The sequence below is a fragment of the Mustela lutreola genome, chromosome 17 (assembly GCF_030435805.1).
Source record: "Mustela lutreola isolate mMusLut2 chromosome 17, mMusLut2.pri, whole genome shotgun sequence".
In the NCBI taxonomy this organism is placed as follows: Eukaryota; Metazoa; Chordata; class Mammalia; order Carnivora; family Mustelidae; genus Mustela; species Mustela lutreola.
The window spans coordinates 34,426,388-34,445,731 of record NC_081306.1 but is presented as its reverse complement, the minus strand read 5'-3'; the positions used below and the strand labels follow the sequence as shown (position 1 = coordinate 34,445,731).

At 58.3% G+C, this 19,344-nt stretch overlaps 1 protein-coding gene across 2 annotated transcripts; it reads right to left on the bottom strand.

Annotated features, from left to right (window-relative positions):
• Positions 1–376: 376 nt before the first annotated feature.
• Positions 377–18,883, bottom strand: GET4 (guided entry of tail-anchored proteins factor 4). 2 transcript variants are annotated; one of them, XM_059155025.1, is made up of 9 exons: positions 18,644–18,883; positions 13,785–13,863; positions 13,426–13,507; positions 12,759–12,908; positions 7,819–7,957; positions 6,246–6,386; positions 6,074–6,149; positions 5,912–5,984; positions 377–1,220 (listed from the first exon to the last, which is right to left on the bottom strand). In XM_059155025.1, the coding sequence occupies exons 1-9, from the start codon at positions 18,793–18,795 to the stop codon at positions 1,135–1,137; spliced, it is 978 nt and encodes a 325-aa protein (XP_059011008.1). In that variant the 5' UTR covers positions 18,796–18,883; the 3' UTR covers positions 377–1,134. The 2 variants fall into 2 exon arrangements, with proteins under 2 accessions (XP_059011008.1, XP_059011009.1); XM_059155026.1 differs by lacking the exon at positions 18,644–18,883 and adding an exon at positions 14,280–15,684.
• Between the last annotated feature and the right edge of the window lie 461 nt (positions 18,884–19,344).

Sequence of the window (19,344 nt, the reverse complement as noted above, 5' to 3'; positions counted from 1 at the left end):
GCTCCAGGCAGGGGGCCCACTGTGGGCTTGGGGCCTGCCCCTGGTGAGGGCTCCCTCCACTAGCAGCCTCCTCAGTGCGCCCCGGGGCTGCCCAGTGGGGGACGGGTGGGGACTCTGCACTCCTTCCCCCACCCTGGTGGCCTGCACTTAGAACCTGTGACAAGGCAGGACCCCACTGGATTTGGGGTCTCGTGTTTAGAGAAACCTCGTAGTTACACACCAATCACAAGACCCCGACACTGGCCACTCGTAGCTGCCCACAGCGCCCCCTGCGGGCGCGGCCGACACAAACCGGCCACTGCGGATGGGGTCTCAGGCCCTGCTCCCCCGCCCGCCAGCCTCAGGAGCTCACTCAGAAAGGACGAGCGCCGCAAAACCCAGTATAAAGGATTTATTTCAACTCAACAAGTAACACAAACCTTCGTTTAAATTCCATTTTACAGTCAACGAGAGTGTATATCTCACTCCTTCCCATGCATGATCACTGTGTATTAATCTACAACTCTTACTTTAATTGTGAAAAAATAAAGTGTTTCCCCTCTCGTCATTGCTCTGCGAACATCTGGTACAGCGTCAGTGGGAAAGGGCACATCTGCTCGCTCCTGGACTGGTCACAAGGTTAACATCTACCACGCCAGGTCAAAGGAATCCATCACCCAGTGAAAATAAATACCACGTCCCGAAACGTGGAAAGGCTCCTGCTCCCGCTGTAAGAGCTGCCCCAAGGAGCCGTGGCCTCAGTGTGGCCTGGAGCAGCCACCCAGACGCTCTCTGGGACCCCACGGGACATCTGTGCAGGGCTGGTGGGACGGCGGCCGCCCCCCACGCCACCTGCGACAGGGTCGGGCCCGCGGCACGTGCCAGACACCAGGTCGCCTCCCCAAGCAAACCAGACACAAAGGACAGGGAAAGAGGATGGTAGCGCAGCAAGGCCCGTGCTTTATTGTGGGTCAGTCTGGGGGTGCAGGGCGGCCCAGCACGGCCGCCGCAGGCCCCGCAGCCCCGGGCCGGCGCCGAGGCCCACGTGGCCCCCGCCGCCTCAGGCGGGACCCCACGGCGGGAGCCCCGTGGCGGGAGCCTCACGGCGGGAGCCCCGGGGACGAGGGCGTCTTCATGCAGGCCGGGCGGGCGGGCTCAGTCGAGCTCAATGGGGCTGCTGTCGTCCTGACTGTCCTCGCCCTCCTGCTCCGAGGCGCCCATGAGGCTGCTCAGAAGATTCCCTGGAAGCAAACAGGTGCTGTCAGGGGCACAGCACGCGCTCGGCACCCCTGGCTGCCCGGGGAACCCCACCTGCCAAGCCGCCGCATTCCCGGGCTGGGACGGCATGAGTCCCAGGGAGTGCTCAGCGTGCCTGTAAGGACCTGGCAGCTGGGGAAAGACCCCGAGTGCCCACCCGTGGGACACAACCCGGCCGCCAGACAGCCCTGGAGAATCGTCCTCAGAACCCCGTCACGGGGAGGCCACTGCTGAGCGGGCACGCGCGTGTGCATCACAGGTTCACGGAGAGGTCAGGACGCATTCCCAGGCAGAAATGGTGGGGCTGCCACCACTGACACTTATCTAATTTTTAGTCAAAGAACGACGATTCAATATGAACTCAGGAGATCAGAAAGTCCCCTGAAGCCAAACCATCATGAAAAGAAACAAACAGAAAAGTGAGCAAGGTCGTCTGCACAGACTCGGGCCCATGAAATTGGGTCCAAGGAACACGCCACTTGCGGCCTGGGACTGGGAGGGGCGAGGCGGAGGTTCGGGCGGGAAATGAATGGACACCGGCGTCGGCTCCCCTGTGTGAGGGGCGACGGCAGTGACCCAGCAACAGCACCGGGGCTTCAGACACACGGCCCGGCCAGGCCCGCATGGGGCTAAAGCATCTGCCACACAAGGCTGAACAGCAGCCAATGACTTTTGAAATCATCTCAGACCAAAAACCTTTCCATGGAGCGTAGTTTGGCTCCAAGGACAAAAATCCCACCCAGGCCAGCCCTGCAGGGCCCCTGGGGCAGGGTGCCGCCTGGATCTAAGGGGTGGGGGAGCCATCATGGAGCCTGGTGGGACCAGCAACCTCCACCCCGCCCCCCATCACCTGGGGCTGCCTCCACTCCGGCAGGAGCAGGCTGGCATCTGTGTGGGGGACGCGTGCCACCTGTGACTCTGCAACGTCCGCCCAGCAGGAAACTGAGGAGGGAAGCCTCCATGCTGTCGGGCCACAGGAGCCCTCTCCAGGGCCGTGTAGGTGGGACTAAGTGCATGTGGGTGAACGATGAACTCTGGGGAACACGCTCAACTCAAAAATACCACCACATTCAGGCTCTGAAAAGCCACATTCAGAAGAACAACTAAACTGGCCTCTGGCTGGTGGAGGAAAGAAGTCTGTACGAGACCTCGGGGAAGGCCAGACCATGTCGCCAGGCAGACGTGGGGCGGAGGCCTGGCCTCCAACACCCACCAGGACCAAGTCACAAAGAAGTGACCATCCAAACGGGCCTCTGAACCAGTAAGGAGACTGGATCCATCATCAAAACTTCCCAACAGGGCACCTGGGTGGCTCAGTGGGTTAAGCCGCTGCCTTCGGCTCAGGTCATGATCTCAGGCTCTCTGCTCAGCAGGGGCCTGCTTCCCTTCCTCTCTCTTTGCCTGCCTCTCTGCCTACTTGTGACCTCTCTCTGTCAAATAAATAAATAAATAAATAATCTTTAAAAAAACAAAAAACAAAAAGCAAAAAAACAAACTTCCCAACAAAGAACAGCCACGCCCTGACGGCTTTCCTGGTGAGTTCTACTAAACCCTTAATGACCAACACCATCCTTCCCAAACTTTTCCAAAACAATCGAGGGGGAGGGAGCGCTTCCCAACTCATCTGACGCGGCCAGCAGAACCCCAGAGATGCTACAAGAAAAATCACAGACCAGTGACCCCTGTGAACACAGAGGCTACACCCTCAACGGACCTCTGGAAAGCGGGACTCGGCAGCACAGCGAGGACAACACACCACAACGAGTGGCTTTACTTGTGGAATGCACGGAGGGCCCCCCTGAAAACCCGCTAGCGTGACGCCCCATGCCAGCACAACGAGGGGAAGCCCACATGATTGTCCATCTCTACTGATGCAGGAACAGCGCTGGACTAAACCCGACGCGCGCATACAAGCACTCAGCAAACCGGGAATAGGAGGCGCGACCTCCACGCACTGACCGCCGTCTCGGAAACCCCCCGGCCAACGTGATCCTCGACGGTGAAGGACTGAGAGCTCCTCCTCGAGGAGCGGGAACGAGGGGAGGGCGCCCGCCCTCACCACCTCCGTCCCACACAGTCCTGGAAAACTCCGGCCGGGGCCACCGGGCACGAGAACGAAGGAAGAGGCATCTACAGCGGAAAGGAAGGAGCAACACGATCTGTCTGCGTAGGACACGGTCTCATATGCAGAGAACCCGAACACTCCAGGAAGGAGCTGTCGGAGTAAGGGAATCCGTCAAAGGAAGGGGGCACAAAGTCAGCACGTGAAAACACGCTGCGTTTCTTTACGCCAACAATGAACAATCTGGAAAAGAAATGATAAAAATATTCCATTTACAACAGCATCAAAAAGATTAAAATACTTAGGCACTGACCTTAACCAAGGAGACGAAGGACTCACCCATGAAAACCACTGACCACCACGGAGAGAGACTGAAGTCATTAACACATGGAAGCACTTCCCATGTCAATGGGCTGGGGGGCTTGACACACTGCCTAGACCAAGGCCACCCAATGCCATCCACAGATTCCATGCCGTCCCTTTCAGAATCCCCATGGCTTGTTTGCAAGAAAAACATCCTAAAACGTATATGGAATTGCAATGGACCCAAACAGCCAAAATGATCTTGAAAAAGAACAAAACTGGAGGGCTTGCACTTCCTGATTTCAAAACTTCCTACAGAATAATCCCAGCAGTATGGCATGGGCACAAAGACACGGAAAGCCCGCAGAACACAACAGAGAGGCCAGAAAGAAGCCCACGTGCATGGCAGTCAAGCCATCTCTGACAAGGGTGTCCAGACCACGCGGGGGAACGGGTCTCTTCAAGCGAAGCCAGGACACTGGACCCCTTCCTCACACCAGGTACAAAAACCCTCTACAGGGATCAAGGACCACTGTGGAAACCCAAAACCAGTAAAATTCTTAGAAGACGACATGGGGCAAGAGCCTCACAGGCCTGGGCCGGATGAGGACATTAGGGATTGACACCAAAGGCAGGAGCAATAGAGCAGAGACACCTAAGCTGGACTGGAGGAAAATTTCAAATTCTGTGCATCCCAAGGCAGTGCCCACAGAGACAGAAGGCAGTGCAAGGTGGGCAGACAGGATTTGGGGGACAGAAACAACTCTGCAGGGCTCTAATGTGGACACGTGTGTCCAAACCTATAAACGTATAGCATGTAAAGTATCCCCAATGTGAACCCCAAACTTCAGGTGACATGCCGTGTCCGTGCAGGTCCAGGGTTCTGACACAGTCACCACTCAGACGGGGACGCCGTGAACAGCTGGGGCCGGGATGAAACGGATACACCTTCCTTTGTGTCTTGCCGGGAAGCTAAAACTGTTGTAATTTACCTTATTAAAAATAGTTACTTATTTATATTTCATATTTATTTATTTTTTATATTTATTTTAGAAAGAGTGCATGTGAGGAGAGGGAGGGGCAGAGGGACAGGGAGATTCCCAAGCAGACTTCACGCTGAGCACGGAGCCCAACATGGGGTTCGATGTCATGACCCTGAGATCAGGACCTGAGCCGAAACCAAGAGATGGATGCTCAACCACCAAATATACCACTCAGATGCCCCGCTGAAAACTGCTTTTAAAAAATAAAGTCTTTTAAAAAAAAGAGGCAACCCAGAGAATGGGAGAAAACACTTGGGAATTTTATATCTGACAAGGGATGAGTATCCAGTACACAGAAACCACCACCCTGACTCAAAAACAGGCACATGACTTGAATGGACAGAGACATACAAATGGCTAATAAGCACAAGAAAGGATGCTCAGCACCACTCATCGTCAGGGTGATGGGACTCAGAGCCATGGTGAGAGCCGCACACCCACTACCGAGGCACAGACAACAGCAAACATGGCGGGGACGTGGAGAAACTGCCCCTGTATGCAGCTGACGGGACAGGGAACAGGGCCGCTGCCATGGAAGACATTCTGGCAGCGTCTGAAATTACACCAAATCTCGCCGTGCCCCAGCAATCCCACCTCGGGGGTGTTACTCAGAGCAGTGGCTGCAGGGGCTCAAAGAGACGCACGCGCCCCCATATTAACAGCAGCAAAAGGGGATGGGTGACACAGTGTTGTCCATCCACACCACGGAGGACGGGCTGGCCTTCTAAAGGGAGGAACGATTCCCCTGCCCCCATAGGGACGAGCCCCAAGGACACGAGCCAGACAAAGAAGGGCACGCACGGGGAACCCCCACACAAGGACCTGGAGTCATCAGACTCACAGACACAGAGAGCAGACGGCAGGGCCGGGGCTGGGGGAGCGGGCAGGGGTCTGTGCATCACGAGGACAGGGTCTCCATGTGGGGATGGAACGTTCTGGAGCCGGACCGGGGGATGGTGCCCCTGAACTGGACACTGAGAAATAGTTAAACAGCAAATTTTGGGATATGTGTATTTTACCAGAATAAGAAAAGAAGAAATCCGCTTTGGCTCTGTGGCCAAAGGAGAGGGCGAACTAGGGCCAACGGGACCCTCTCAGCTGTGTCTGGGACTCTGCTGGAGAAGGACTTCGAGGCCAGGCAGAGACACGGAGCCACAGGAGAGCGACAGCGTCAGGGGAGAGAGAGCCCCCGGGGGGGAGGCCAAGGGGTGATGCGGCCAGGGCGGCTCTCCTCCCCCCACCCAGGAGCAACCTGCTTGGGCCTTACCTAGCAAGCCCCCGTAGGAAGACGTCTGCTTGGGCGGCACACCGAAGAACAGCTGTCCTATCCTGTCGAGGTACTGGAAGGGCAGGGGCACGGGGTCACCGAGGAGCGCACCCCCACCCCGGCCCCCCAGATTGCCTGCCCCACTGCGGCCCCGCCTCTCACCTCGTTGTACATCGGGTCCCGCCGCAGGGACGGCTGGTACTGCTCGCACAGCACTGTGAACACTGTCAGTTTGCCCCTGGAACACAACAGGGGGTCCGGCTCCGTTTGCATGACAGTCCCAGAGGGCCCCGAGCCCAGCGCGGCCGCAAGCCCCGAGCACCCAAGGGCTCACCCGTCCACAGCCAGCAGCAGGAACCAGATGAAGTTGAGCAGAGGCTGCACGAACGGAGGGCCGTGCTCGATGGACGGGTGCTTCTGTGTGTACGTTGTGAACACCACCGACGCGCTGCTTTTGTTCTTTAAACAGAGAAACCTGGAACCGAGAGGCCAGTAAGCGGGCTGCTGGAGGGGGACGCCGTGGCCTTTAGCAGGGGCTCAGGTCCACGCCGGCTCGCGGGAGAATGCTGGCCGACAGCTGCGGGGCTGCCTGCTCACACCATCCTGCAGCTCCGGCCAACGCGGGCCCGCCGTGCCGAGCTCTGTGCTCAGCCCAGCTGCCGTCCCCACGCCCCCGTGAGCAGGGCACCCCCTGCTTGCCACAGTTGACCGGTGAAGGAATGAAGCTCGGGAAGGTGACCATCCCAGGTCAACGGAGCTCGGATGCCGTGGGGAGTTGCCCAACTACGGCTGGCTTACACCCATCAGGCCCCTGCCTACAGAGCAGTCAGCCCAGGGGCCTGAGCTCTCTGTCCCCGGGGAACGTCTCTGTCCACAGGGGCCCTGGGCGACAGCTGGACGAGCTGTGGTGGGGGGCCTCCACCTTGTTAAGGGATAAGGGCCCGAGAAGAAGGTGTCTGGTGGTTGCACACGATCCCGCCCAGCCTGGGGACTCTGAGCACTGGATACTGCACAGGCTGGGGCAGGGAGCTCAGGTGTCTAGGAAACGTCTCCGTTTCTGAGTTGGGGACGGCAGCCCTGCGTTGCTGTGCAGGGAGCACAAGAGCATGGAAGCCCCAAGCGCTGCTGGGTGTGTATGGTGAGCATTCTGGGGCCCCAAAACCCCCTCAAACCCGTAAGACGTTTCCTATCCTGACGCCCAGCCACCAAACCCGCCTCTTTCTACTGGACAAGCGTAAGCAGGAGAAGCCTGGAGCAGGCCGGCTACGGGCCAGGTCGTAGATGAGGAAGCGAGGCCTGATGGATGGGGACAGACTCGGGACACAGCTTTCGAGGAACCTTCAGATGCGCGGGACGCCTGGGAAGGCAAGAGCAGGCTTGGGAAAGCTTTAAAGGCATGAGCACTCCCCATTCCAATACACCTCGTAAAATTCAATAAATATACATGCCCATGGCACCTCGGTGGCTCAGTCGGCCAAGCATCTGCCTTCAGCTCAGGTCATGGTCTCGGGGTCCCAGGATTGAGCCTGCATCGGGCTCCCTGCTTAGCAGGGAGCCTGCTTCTCTCTCTGCCTGCCACTCCCCATGCTAGTGTTCCCTCTCTTTCTCAGTCAGATAAATAAATAAAATCGTTTAAAAAATAAACAGACAAGCCCTACAAGAAACAGTGGCCTGATGCTAACAAAAACAAAACCCACCAAAGAGATGATGTGAGAAAACAGACACTGGGGAGCCACAGCAGAACGCTAGCTCTGAACAGACACTCACATCTGCGGCAGCCCGACAGAGTGGAGAGGGACAGCGTGACCTGTCCTCGGTGGGAGGGAGAGGGAGCTATCTGCGGCAGGGCCACGGGGCAGAACCGGCAGCCGTGCAGGGAGACGGGACCCCACGAGTGTGGTACTTACTGCAGCACGGCCTGGGCCACGAACATGTCCACCTCGCTGCGGAAGCCCCTGGAGGTCGAGTACTCCACCAGCATGTGGGCACAGCCCTCGCCGTCCGCAGAGTGCAGGAAGTGGTACCGGGACTCACAATAGTTCTGCTCTACAGAGGAGAGGGGACACCGATGAGCGTGCACGGGTCTCTGTGCGGCCCCTGCCCGGCTCTGCCGTGTCACATTCAGCAACGCAGGAAGCTTTGGGGCTAAGAACACCATGGGCACGTCTGCTCTAACGCTCAGCTGTTCGTAACCACTTCTATTTTTTAAAAACAACAATCAAAATCCCAATCTTCTCAACATCAGTAAATGACTCAGGCTGTAAACCTGCTCTCCCCATTCATCACGGGAAAATCGATCTACCTCCTGCCCCTCTCCCCGCCCCACCCCCGTGGACAGAACACAGGACACCCAGAGTGGCTGCGGTGCCGAGCAGAGCCCCAGCCTAGGCCATGCCACCCCCGCCCACCGTGGTCTGTCTCCTGGAGCAGACGGGCTCACACCCGTCCTGCTCACAAGCCACCTGGTTCCCACACCTTTCCAGGGCTCGGGCCCTGTGCCTCAGCTGCCTCCACCTTCTGCTGGGAACACCTGCTCCAAGGACCCGGCTGCCCTCCCGCCCATGGCAGATGCCCTCAGGGCCCAGACTGCCGCCTTCAGAAGCACAGACTAATTCTGAGTCGGCATTGCTTTGTGTACCTGTGCTGTCTCTCCTCTCTCCCTCAGACCCCCTGGGATAACTTTTTGGCTTTAGAGCATCATGAGAAGAGAAGTTAGGCAAAACCACACCCACAGGCCCTGCCCCGCACAAGGCTCCCTCCACGAACTGGACTGCAGCCCGCCCAGGAGCAGCTCAGGCATACTGTGGGCCTGACTGCAGACCGCAGCAAAGCAACCTCTTCAAAGCCAGTCAAGCTTTCAGGTTTCCCAGGGCGCGCAAGAGCTGTGCTGAGACGGGGGTCTGCTGAGTGTGACAGCACGGTCTAAAGCCCAGGTACGTGCCTTCAGAAACAAATGCTTGATGGCCACGAGACGCTAACCCGCTCCTGAACTTCCAGGGAGTCATCGTTGTTGCTGGAGGAGGGCCTGCCTCGATGTTGGTAGCTGCCGACTGATCGGGGCTGCTGGCGGCTGGGGCAGCCGTGCCACATTCTTAAAATAAGTAGGCTATGATGTTTTCTGCACACACTGGAGTGCGTGATGCTGTTGGGTAGCATTTGCCCACAGGAGAACATCTTTCAGTGTGCAAGTCAGTCCTCTCTCTCAAACCGCACTGCTGATTTATTAGCTCAGTTGATGTCCTCCTCGGTATCCTCTGTGGTCACTTCAACAGTGGTCACAGCAACTGCACCAGGAGCGGATCCCATCTCAACAAACCACTTTCCTTCTCCTCCATGAGACGCAGCTCCTCATCTGGTAAAGTGTGAGATGGCAGCGGTTCAGTGCCACGTTCAGGCTCCACTTCTGATTCTAGTTCTCTTGCCATTTCACCACATTGGCAGTGACTTCCTCCACAAAGTCCTGAATCCTCAAAGTCATCTATGGGGGTGGGAATCAACGTCTAACAAACTCCTGTCACTACTGATGTTTTGACCTCTTCCTATGAATCATGGGTGTTCGTAGTGGCATCTAGAATGACCAATCCTTTCTGGAAAGTTTTCTATGGACTTTTCCCAGAACCATCAGAGGAATCACGGTCTATGGCAGCGAGAGCCTTACAGAGTGTGTTTGTTAAATAAGAAGACATGAAGGTTGCAATGCCTCGTTGATCCACGGGCTGCAGAATGGATGTTGTGTCAGACATGAAAACGACATCTCTCCTGCTGCCCGTCTCCATCAGAGCTCTCGGGTGCCAGATGCTTTATCAGCAAGCAGTAATATTTTGAAAGGAATCTTTTTCTGAGCAATAGGTCTTGACAGTGGGGTTAAAATGTTTAATAAACCATGTTGTAAATAGACACACTGTCATCCAGGCTTTGTTGCTGTATCTATCTACAGAGGCCAAGCAGAGTAGATTTAGCAGAATTGTTAAGGGCCTGAAGATTTCCAGATGGTACACGAGCACTGGCTTCAACTTACCATCACCAGCTGTATTAGCTCCTAACAGCAGTGTCAGCTTGTCCTTGGAAGCTCTGAAGCCGGGCGTTGACTTCTCTCCAGGTACGGAGGTTCTGAAAGTCCTGGAAGGCATCTCCTTCTCTCTGGCGGTTTCTCCTATACCGAGAGGTTGCTGTGGAGCGCAGCCCCATCAGTAATGACCTCAGCTCGCTCGTCAGTGTCACCGGCCACAGCTTCTAGGTTATGGAGAAGACTTCTTTCCGGAATCCACCTCGAGCCGGCCTCTACCAGCTTCACAGCCCCCTTCTGCAGCCAGCTCGCTTCCCTCAGCCTTCATGGAATCAGAGAGACTCAGGGCCTCCCTCCGGATCAGGCTCTCGCTTGAGGAAACATCGTGGCTCAGCTACTGTCCCAACCACTCCAACCGCCTCCACATCAGCCAGAGGCTGTTCTGTGTCCCCATTATCCAGCTGTCGCCAGAGGAGCTCCTGTCACGTCCTCCTGGAGCCTGTCCTTTGAGTTCACTACCTGTTCTTTGATGCAAGAAGCCCGGCTTTCGGCCCACCTCAGCTTTGGACAAGCATCCTCACTGAGCATGACAAACGTTCTGCAGTTTGTCATTTAGAATGACAGACATTGGACTCTTCTTTTCACTCGAACGCAGACAGGCCACCGTAGGATCAGGAACTGGCCCAATTTTGATATTTCTGGATCTCAGGGAACAGGGAGGCCGGAGGAAGGGGAGAGACCTGGGAGCGGCTGGTCGGTACAGCAGTGAGCACACACACAGTTATCCAGGAAATTCACCATCTTCCATGAACGTAGTTCCTAGTGCACCAAAACCAGGACCATATCAAAGACCATGGTCACAGACTTCATAACAAGTTATAATGGAAAAGCCTGTGCCATTGCTAGAATGACCGACGGTGGCCCAGGGACACCAAGGGAGCAAGTGCTGTCGGGAACATGGCGCTGGTGACCTTGCTCGAGGCAGGGCTGCCACAAACCCTGAGTTTGTGAGACACACGTAGTAGGATGAGGGACTGCATGACGGACCCCCCCCCCCCCAAGCCAAGGTCGTGGAGAGAGACTGGCAGGACGGCGGGTGGCTCCGTGCCCACTGGGCCACACCTGCCTGGAGGTCCCGATTGGGGGCCCGCCCCCAGGCACTGCAGCTGTACAGACATCCCTAAGCACGGCCTCCGGACACAAGCTGTGGACACTATGGGGCAGGACAGGACATGGACTCTGCGCTTGTCTCCCTTGGGGCTTGGGGCTCAGGTACTACGTGTGATCGCGGTCTCTTGAATTTGAACATCGTACTAGTAACTGTCCATGCCTTACAGTTGGCTCCTAGCCAACGAGGGCTCTGAGGAACTCCTGCAGCCTGAGTTCTGCTTCTCAGCCACAGACGCAGGGTCATGCCCCATTTCCCGCCCGGTGTCCCCCATGCGCCACCCAATATTGCCTGGGCAAAAGTGCCAAATATTACTTGCTGGCAATAGCGGTTTGCCACAGGTGCACCTGACTGGCACAGTCACCAGGCCATCCACCCGCACGTGCAGACTCAGCACCCCCTGAAGTCGAGGTGGGAGTCAAGGGCAGGGGCTTCTGGGACTCCCCCACCCCCGCCAGGCAGGCAAGCACAGATGGCCTCTCTCCGAGGTCAGTGAATAGGACACACCAGTGTCCCGTGGGCAGGACAGACAGAAAATACATGGGGACCACGCCAGTTGGAAAGGCCAGGATGGCCTGGGGGATGGAGGAACCCGCCACCAGCAGTGGGTGAGGCCAAGGTTGGAGGAGCAAGGCGCCCGTAGGGAACGCACATCAGAAGAGGAGGGAGCCTAAGACGGCCTTGGCCTCAAAATGCCGGATGCTCTTTCTCGGACCCTGTGTGCTTCTTGGGTGGTCCTGGGGAAGGGACTCAGCCACACCCTTCAAGGAGGGCTTCCTTAACTGTCCAGCCTTTATGGACGTCTGACCATTTTCTCTTCCTATCCCTCTGGTGTAAAAGTAGTGCTGGCAGGCCGGCAGGCACGAATGCGGAAACCTCCTGCCTCGTGGGTCACAGCGTGTGGGGACACAGTGGAGTAAGCGCATGGCCCTCAGATGCGCACACAGCTGGCTTCCCAGCCTGCACAAGGGCCGGGTTCGTGGTGGGCACCCACCACATGCGTGCTGCTGCATTAGAAACAGCAAGAAGGCACCCTGGGCCTGCTGGCTGTGGGGGAGACAGATCCGTCTGTCTGACCACCGCACGGCTTGCTGGAAGCAGGCTGTTTCCGGGAGGAGCCTGCTGTCACAGCCGTTCCTGGTGAAGGCCCCTGCCCCGCCCCATGCACTGCCGGGCTGCTGGGAAGGCTGCGGCAGCGTGAATGAGCTGCCTGTGGGTGCTCACCACACAGGACAGAGCTCTTCGAATTCTCCAGAACAAATGCTGGTCAGAGCACCCGACCATGTGCCTTTTCCAGTGGGCAGCAGCCTCTCAGCGCAGGATGGGAACCACATCCAGAAACTCCCAGGATCCCCCCTCACGGATCCCCCCCATAAATGCTTACTCAGAAACTGAGATAAATATGAAGAAAACACAGGGCAGGTGCCATCAGAGGGCCGGTCTAGGGAAAATGTCCCAGGAAGGAGGCTGGAGGGGCTGCGCCCGAGGCCCATGGACAGGTAGGGCCAAGCCAGTGGAGAACAAAATCTCCCCTCATATCCAGTGTCCCAGGAGTTTACCTAATTAAAACAGCTAACCCAAATAAAAGACACGTACATAAAAAGAGACAGCTGTTGCCGGAACTGCCAGCACCCGCCCAAGAGTAGCTCTGTGCACAGGTGCCCCAGACCTACCTTTCCACAGCGTGAGGGCCAGCAGCTGGTGGAGCCGGGGGTGGCCCAGCTTCCCAGATCCTCCACTGGACCACTTCAGGGCTCGAGACACAAAAGCCACTCGCTCTGGGGAATTGGGGTCCATCAAACTGAACAGTTTGGCCAGATTTTCTAGAACAACATGAATACAGACTCTTACCCACAGAAACACGCTACTGCTCAGCTCTGTGTCCCACATCTTATAGTTCACGAGAACTACTTTGCTTCAAAACCTGGGAACTGGTGTGCTGGGGTGGCCTCACGCACTCCTCCCCCCAGGTCCCAGGACCCCCCAACCAACCAACCTCTCGGCTGCAGAGCCAGCAGCCACATGCTCTTTAATGGCCTCACAGCTCAGCGTGTGCCGGGGAGCAGGTGGGGGGGGGGAAGGGGAGTACTCCAGCAGGAAGCCCACCCACACAGGAGCAAGGCCTGGCGGGTAGGGGGATGACCCATGGGAGTGCAGCAGCAGGTGCAAGCTGCTCCTCCATCCTTCCAGCTGGGCAGTCCCTAAGGAGGACGACCCCCACTGCGCCACATGGGGCCGGCAAGCCAGGTCTCCGGGACCAGAGGCCACCATCGCCAAACAGTGCATAGGGGTGTCACCACTCCACACTTGCAGGTGCCTCCTGCACAGTAAGAGCCTCACCCAGCAGCTCATCCGCCACCTCGACTTCCGCCTTCTCCAGCGACTCTAATACCAGCATGGACAAGTCTGCAGCACTGTTTTGCTATAAAACATGGAAGCAAGAATCACAAAAACTGAGCTCCGGCTCGAGCTCAGCAGCTGTGGCAGACCTAAGCTAAGAAGACCACTCCGAGCACAGAGCTCACTTGGCAGCACGGCCTGAAGGACCGAGACCCCAGCTGTACGCGCAGCACCTCAGACAGCGCCCCGCGACGTGAACACACTGGCAGGGTCAGGGCTAAGCACAGCCTGTAGCCCTCCACCAGGCCTCTCCCAGCCTGCAGGCCCCACGCAGAGAAGGGTATGAGGTCGCTGTGTACCTGGCCGTGGCTGAAGAACAGCAGCGCCCCCGAGCACATGAGCTCCCGCGCTTCTGTGTGCTTGTTCTGTGACATGTATCTGTGAGAGAGAGAGCGGAGCCCCAGTTAGGTCCAGTCGGGCAGACACCCCCCCAACGGACGCAAGCGCTAAAGCACGAGGTCCCGCACACAGGCACACAGGCGCGCGGGTGCACGGGCCTCCTACCAAAGATGGGAGTGCAAATGCATTCTCTTTGCTGAGCCCACTGCCTTACCCGGCAGTCACGGCGCCCTGCCCCCTGAGTCTGTCCAGCCTCCACACTGGGGTGGCTCCACAACCCAGGTCCCCCTGGTGTGCACAGAGTCCCTGCTGTCAGCAGCTCCGACCTCAGGGTAACAGCCGACCTGGGCGCCACATGTGACAGCAGCACCGGCAGGGGACACTGTCTGTGCCCAAACAGCCCTAGAGCAGCTCAAGGGTTTCTGCAGGACCCAGAGAAAGGCTGGATGACTTACACCACGAGGCACGTCCAGCCACGGTGGTAGGAGCTGCATGTGGGACACAGTGTTACACTGGGATTCCACTGGAGAACTAAGGGTCAAGGTAGCACTCAGGGGTCGGGAAAGCGAGAGCTCCAGGATAGAGACCTCTCAGGTGGGGGACACGCACACACAGCACCCACTGTGATGACTGCACCGACGGTCCCTGCGGTCCCTCCCCCATCCCTGTGCTCTCCTCTTGCCCCTCCACCCCTCTGTCCTGCCTCACTATCCCACTTTGAACACATTTCTCAGTTTCCCTGAACTGCAGAGACAGAAGCACAGAGCAGCCAGAGCCCAGCCTGTAACTAAACCCAAACAAACTGGACAATGGTCCATCCGCAACAGACAGTGTTCAGCGAAGCACCTCTGGGCTCCCCCAGAATGCACAGCAGGAGGGAGTGCCTGAAGGCCACACGCACACGCGCTGCCGGATGCTCCAGTCATCGGCGGGAACTCAGCTCCACAATCCTCAGAAAAGAAGTACAACCAAAAATACAACCAGTAACGTCTGTGCCTCCCAGTCCAGACACAACAAACTAGAGATACTAAAGCAGCAGCCCCAAGGGGCTACCAAGACAGACCAACACCAGACACATGCACCAGGGAGCCTGTCTGCAGCTCACTGGGACCGACAGGGCAGGGGGGAACGTGAGGGCTTGGTGTTCGACTAACCACAGAAAAGGTCTTTTCTTCAAAAAGTTCCATAACCAGACACCCCCCTCCCCGCCCCAGAGAACCCAACCCCATCACAGTCACACACAGGGGAACCCAGTGGGCCCAGACATGGCCCCAACAGAAGACCCCATCTGCTGGGTTGGGGGGTTGGGCCAGCGAGAAGAGCCTATACCCCAAGAAAGGAAACCACTGCCAGCCCACCGTCATCTGTGCGGCCTGCGGTTTCTGTAGCAGGACTTCTGTGAGCCGTCTGTTTGTCTCTCTCCTTTGCACATGTACACAGCCTACTCCCACACCAACCGAGCTCATCCCGGTCTGGTTCTGCTGGGAGCCGCCCTGCCCACGACCCGTGGCCAGCATTGCCACAGGCAGTTCTGGAAAGATGAGTATGCGGAGGCACACCACCTCATGTTGCCATTTCCATGGACACATAGGCACTTCTTCTAAGTGACAATCTTGCCAGCGTGCTACTGCTTACGCAAGATGTGACAGAACTCTAGACTCCTCCGTCTGATGCAGTGCAAGAGACAACCTCTCAAAACACCCCAAGAAGGAAGCTGCCAAGGAGCAGGTAACAGCAAATCCCTGGGGTAACACCCACGGTGTTCAAGCACCCACGGTGCCTCCCTTCCTGGGGTTGGGGGCCAAGGGGGAGTGGGGCGATGTGCCACAGCCAGCACTCGTCCCATCCACATGAGATCACCTGTTGCAGATCAAGGAAAGCTGGGGGGGGGGGGTGCGGATAAAGGCAACGCTGAGAAATGAGCATCCTTCTTTCGGCAGAACGCGGGGATTCTTTCGGCAGAACGCGGGGAACAGGAAGGGATTTAGCTGTCTGAGTCCAAGGCTTGGGAGGTTGCTGAGAGCAGAGGGAGCAGGAACCCTCCAGCCCGGCACCATCCACGCAGCCCTGCTGTCTGCACCCCCATGCCCACACCTTTGGAAGGTGTACATGCTCAGTGCACCTGGGGGACACATGCTGGTGTCATCTGCCAGCTGCCAACTGATTGGAGACTGGGGTGGGGGGGCGGGTGGGGAGCAGAGGGAGAAGCCGACTCCCCATGGAGCTCCATCCCAGGACCCCAGGATCATGACCTGAGCCAAAGGCAGACGCTGCACTGAGACACCCAGGTGCCCCAATAAGTTTTTCTTTTAAAAATTTTTCTTCATTTGATTTAAGAGGCAAAAACCACACAATTCTCAGAAATGCCCCTGGGGGGAGGCAGGCTGGCTGCAGAGCCCCTCCTGGGAGGTGGCTATCCCAACACTGGGCCAAGGGGCCCTATGGCCACCCCGCAAAACAGCCATGAATGCCAGAAAGTGGGTGGAGGATGACCAAATGCCCAAAACACAAAAGGTCTGGAAAACAGACTCCCTCCTCCTGGCAGAGAGTGGTCTGAAGACACTAGGTGGCCATCCGCTGGCACCAGCTGAGCCACCAGGCCTCGACTACTGCCCACAGCTGAGGCAGGTGCACCGAGGAAGTCCAACCCACTGGACCACCAGATTCCATGCCCCCTCTCCTTCAACTGCTGTGAAACACAACAATTAAAACAGTGCAATTTGGGGGTGGGGGGCGCCTGGGTGGCTCAGTGGGCCAAGCATCGGTCTTCGGCTCAGGTCACGATCCCAGGGTCCTGGGATGGAGCCCCTGCTTCTTCCTCCCACTCTGACTCTTCCCTTCCCCAGGCTCCCTTGCACATGTGTGCACTCTCTCTCAAATAAAAAAAATCCTAAAAAAACAAAACAAAACAAAAAAATAGACACCAATTTGACGAATGTATCCAACAGGTGAGTGGGTAACAAGCTGTGGTCCCTCACAGGACACCATTCGTCAATAGGGATGAACTAATGCTTTACACGTGGGGAAATCTCCAAATAATCATGCTGTGTAAACTCAAAATGCACAAAAAGCGGATATGATTTCACTTACAAAACATTCTAGAAAATGCAAGTCAAACTATGGGGCCACAGAGAGCAGTGAGTGCCTGAGGGTAAGGGTGTGTGAGAGATGGATTCTGAAAACAGAGAAAAGAACCTTAGCAGTAATGGCTGTTTTTCCTATCTTGGTTGGTGATAGGTTCATGGGAACATATGGGCCATAACTCCTCAAAGTGTTATGTTTCAGGTAAACAAATACAGACATGTATGTTGACTTACAAAAAGGCCCAGAACCTAGTATAACTCAGTGAATCAGACTTGTCCAAGAGCCACACCCCCAGCAGGGTCTCAGCAGCGCTGGGATCACAGGTCTGATGGACAGCACCTTGGAAGCCAGGGACAACTCCAGGATAGTTCAGCCAGGCCTTAAGGACGACCACAAACGCCACCATTAACTTTGTCCCCAGTGGGGCCAGTGGCAGATTTCTTTTTCCCAACTCCTGAGCAGTGTCGGTGCACACCAGATGTCCCACGAGGAAGCCAAGGCTGGTCTTAGATCACAGAGCACACATGGAATTCAAAGCCAAGTCAAGGCTGGGGTGGAGGAGAGCCTGCTTTCCATCACCACCCCCAAACACACCGTGGGCAGAGAGACTTGCCTCTTCAAGGCTCATCCCACAAGGCAAAACTGTCTCAAAACAGGAAACATTGTTTCTTGTTGGGAAAATGGAATTTTGCTGATTAGTAATCCCGAGAACAGCAAGCACCTAGCTCAGAAAGCTCCCCTCACACGGACTTCTGGTAGGTGAAGCTGCCTACGTTCAGCAGCACGCACTCCGACCCGGGCTCCTCCAGCCAGCCGAGCCAAGCATGGCGGGGACAGGATCTCAGAGTCTGCGGAAACACTGACCCCTCTTGCCACTTGCATATCAAAGTCTGGGCCTGGTGGTGAAAAGCCTCCCACAGCCCTTCAGCTCCCCGCCACACAGCTGGGGCAGAAAAGGCCCTCCACGGACCGGACTAAATTCTTGCACCTGTCGTTCAGGCCAATCCCTCCCAGCGAATCCCCTCCACTGCTCCGCCCGGACCGTCCAGGGTCACCGAACGCCCCGCGCAAGCGACAACTCGGATCACAGCAGCCACGCGCCACAGCACAGCTCTCGTGGCCCCGCAGCCCAGGCGGGGACCACCGCAGCCCACACGACACCCGCCGACGCGGCACCTTTGATTTCAGCGCGCCCGCAGCAGTGTCCGACCCCCGCACGTGCAGTGAGACCCACGCGGCCCCGGAGCCCCCAGCGCCCCCAGCCCCCGGGACTCGTCGCCGGGCCCCCCACATCCCACTCCCCGCGCCCCCATCGACAGAGCCCGTGGCCGCGCAAGTGCAGGCGCGGCGCCGGGCTCAGGGACACCGCTGCCCCAGCGCGGGCCGCTGGGGTCGCAGGGGTCGCAGGGGCCGCGGGGCAGGGGCACGTTTCCCTAGCACAACCGGACCGCCGGGGACCGCAGGGCCCGGGGCTCGGTCCTGGCAAGACCGCGGATGGGCGACGCCGGGTCGGGGCCCGGAGAGGGGAAGAGGGTCCGCAGGGGGGAGGGGAGACGCCGGGTCGGGTGTCCTCCGTCCTCGCCCCCCGGCCGCCCCGGGCTCCGACCGCCGCGGCGACGGGCAGCAGCGCGGGCCAACGGGGGCGCGGGGCGGCGGGCGCGGCCAATGGCAGGCGGCCGGGGGCGGGGCAGCGGCGCGGCGGAAAGCCCTGGAAGGCGGCGGCGGCGGCGGCTACCTGAAGAACAGGGTCCGGTACATCTGGTGCGCCTCGTAGTAGTCGCCCTTCTCGACGCTGGCGCGCAGCTTGCCCTCCACGCGCTGGACACCGCCGCGGTTCCGGGCGCCGTTCCGGGAGCTCTCCTGCTCGGCCATCGCCGCCGCCGCCATCAGGCCGGCGCTCCGCGCAGGGCTGACGCTGTCGCAGGCGCGGTCGGCAGCGCCTCTCGGCTTCCGTCCCGGCGGCCGCCAGACGCCCTCTACGGTGGCCCGCGAGGAGCCGCGCGAAGCTGGAAGCGGGCGCTTCGGCGGGCGGCCACGTGACCGCGGGGCGGGGCCGCGGCGGGCGCGCACGTGATCGCGGGGCGGGGCCGCAGAGTCTGCGAAGGGACGGCCGTGAGGCCGCAGGGCCGCGGGGCGGGGCCGCGGCGGGAGCGCTCGTGACCGCGACGGGGCACGCGGACGCCACAATGGCGACGGCGCGTGACGTCAGAACGCGGGCGCCGGGCCTACGCGCCGCGGATGCGCCCAAGGCGAGTGGCCCGAGGCCCAGCAGCCACCAGTTGAACGGTCTTTGGGATTCCAGGATTCTGAAATTAAAGCCGTGTTTTCGTGCTTTCTGCTGCGGGCCGCCCCGGGGAGGTGAGGGTGACTAAAGCCGCGTCCTGTTTGGCCGGGTTTGGGGACCAAAGAGAGATCCAAGTCCAGGTGACACGTCAC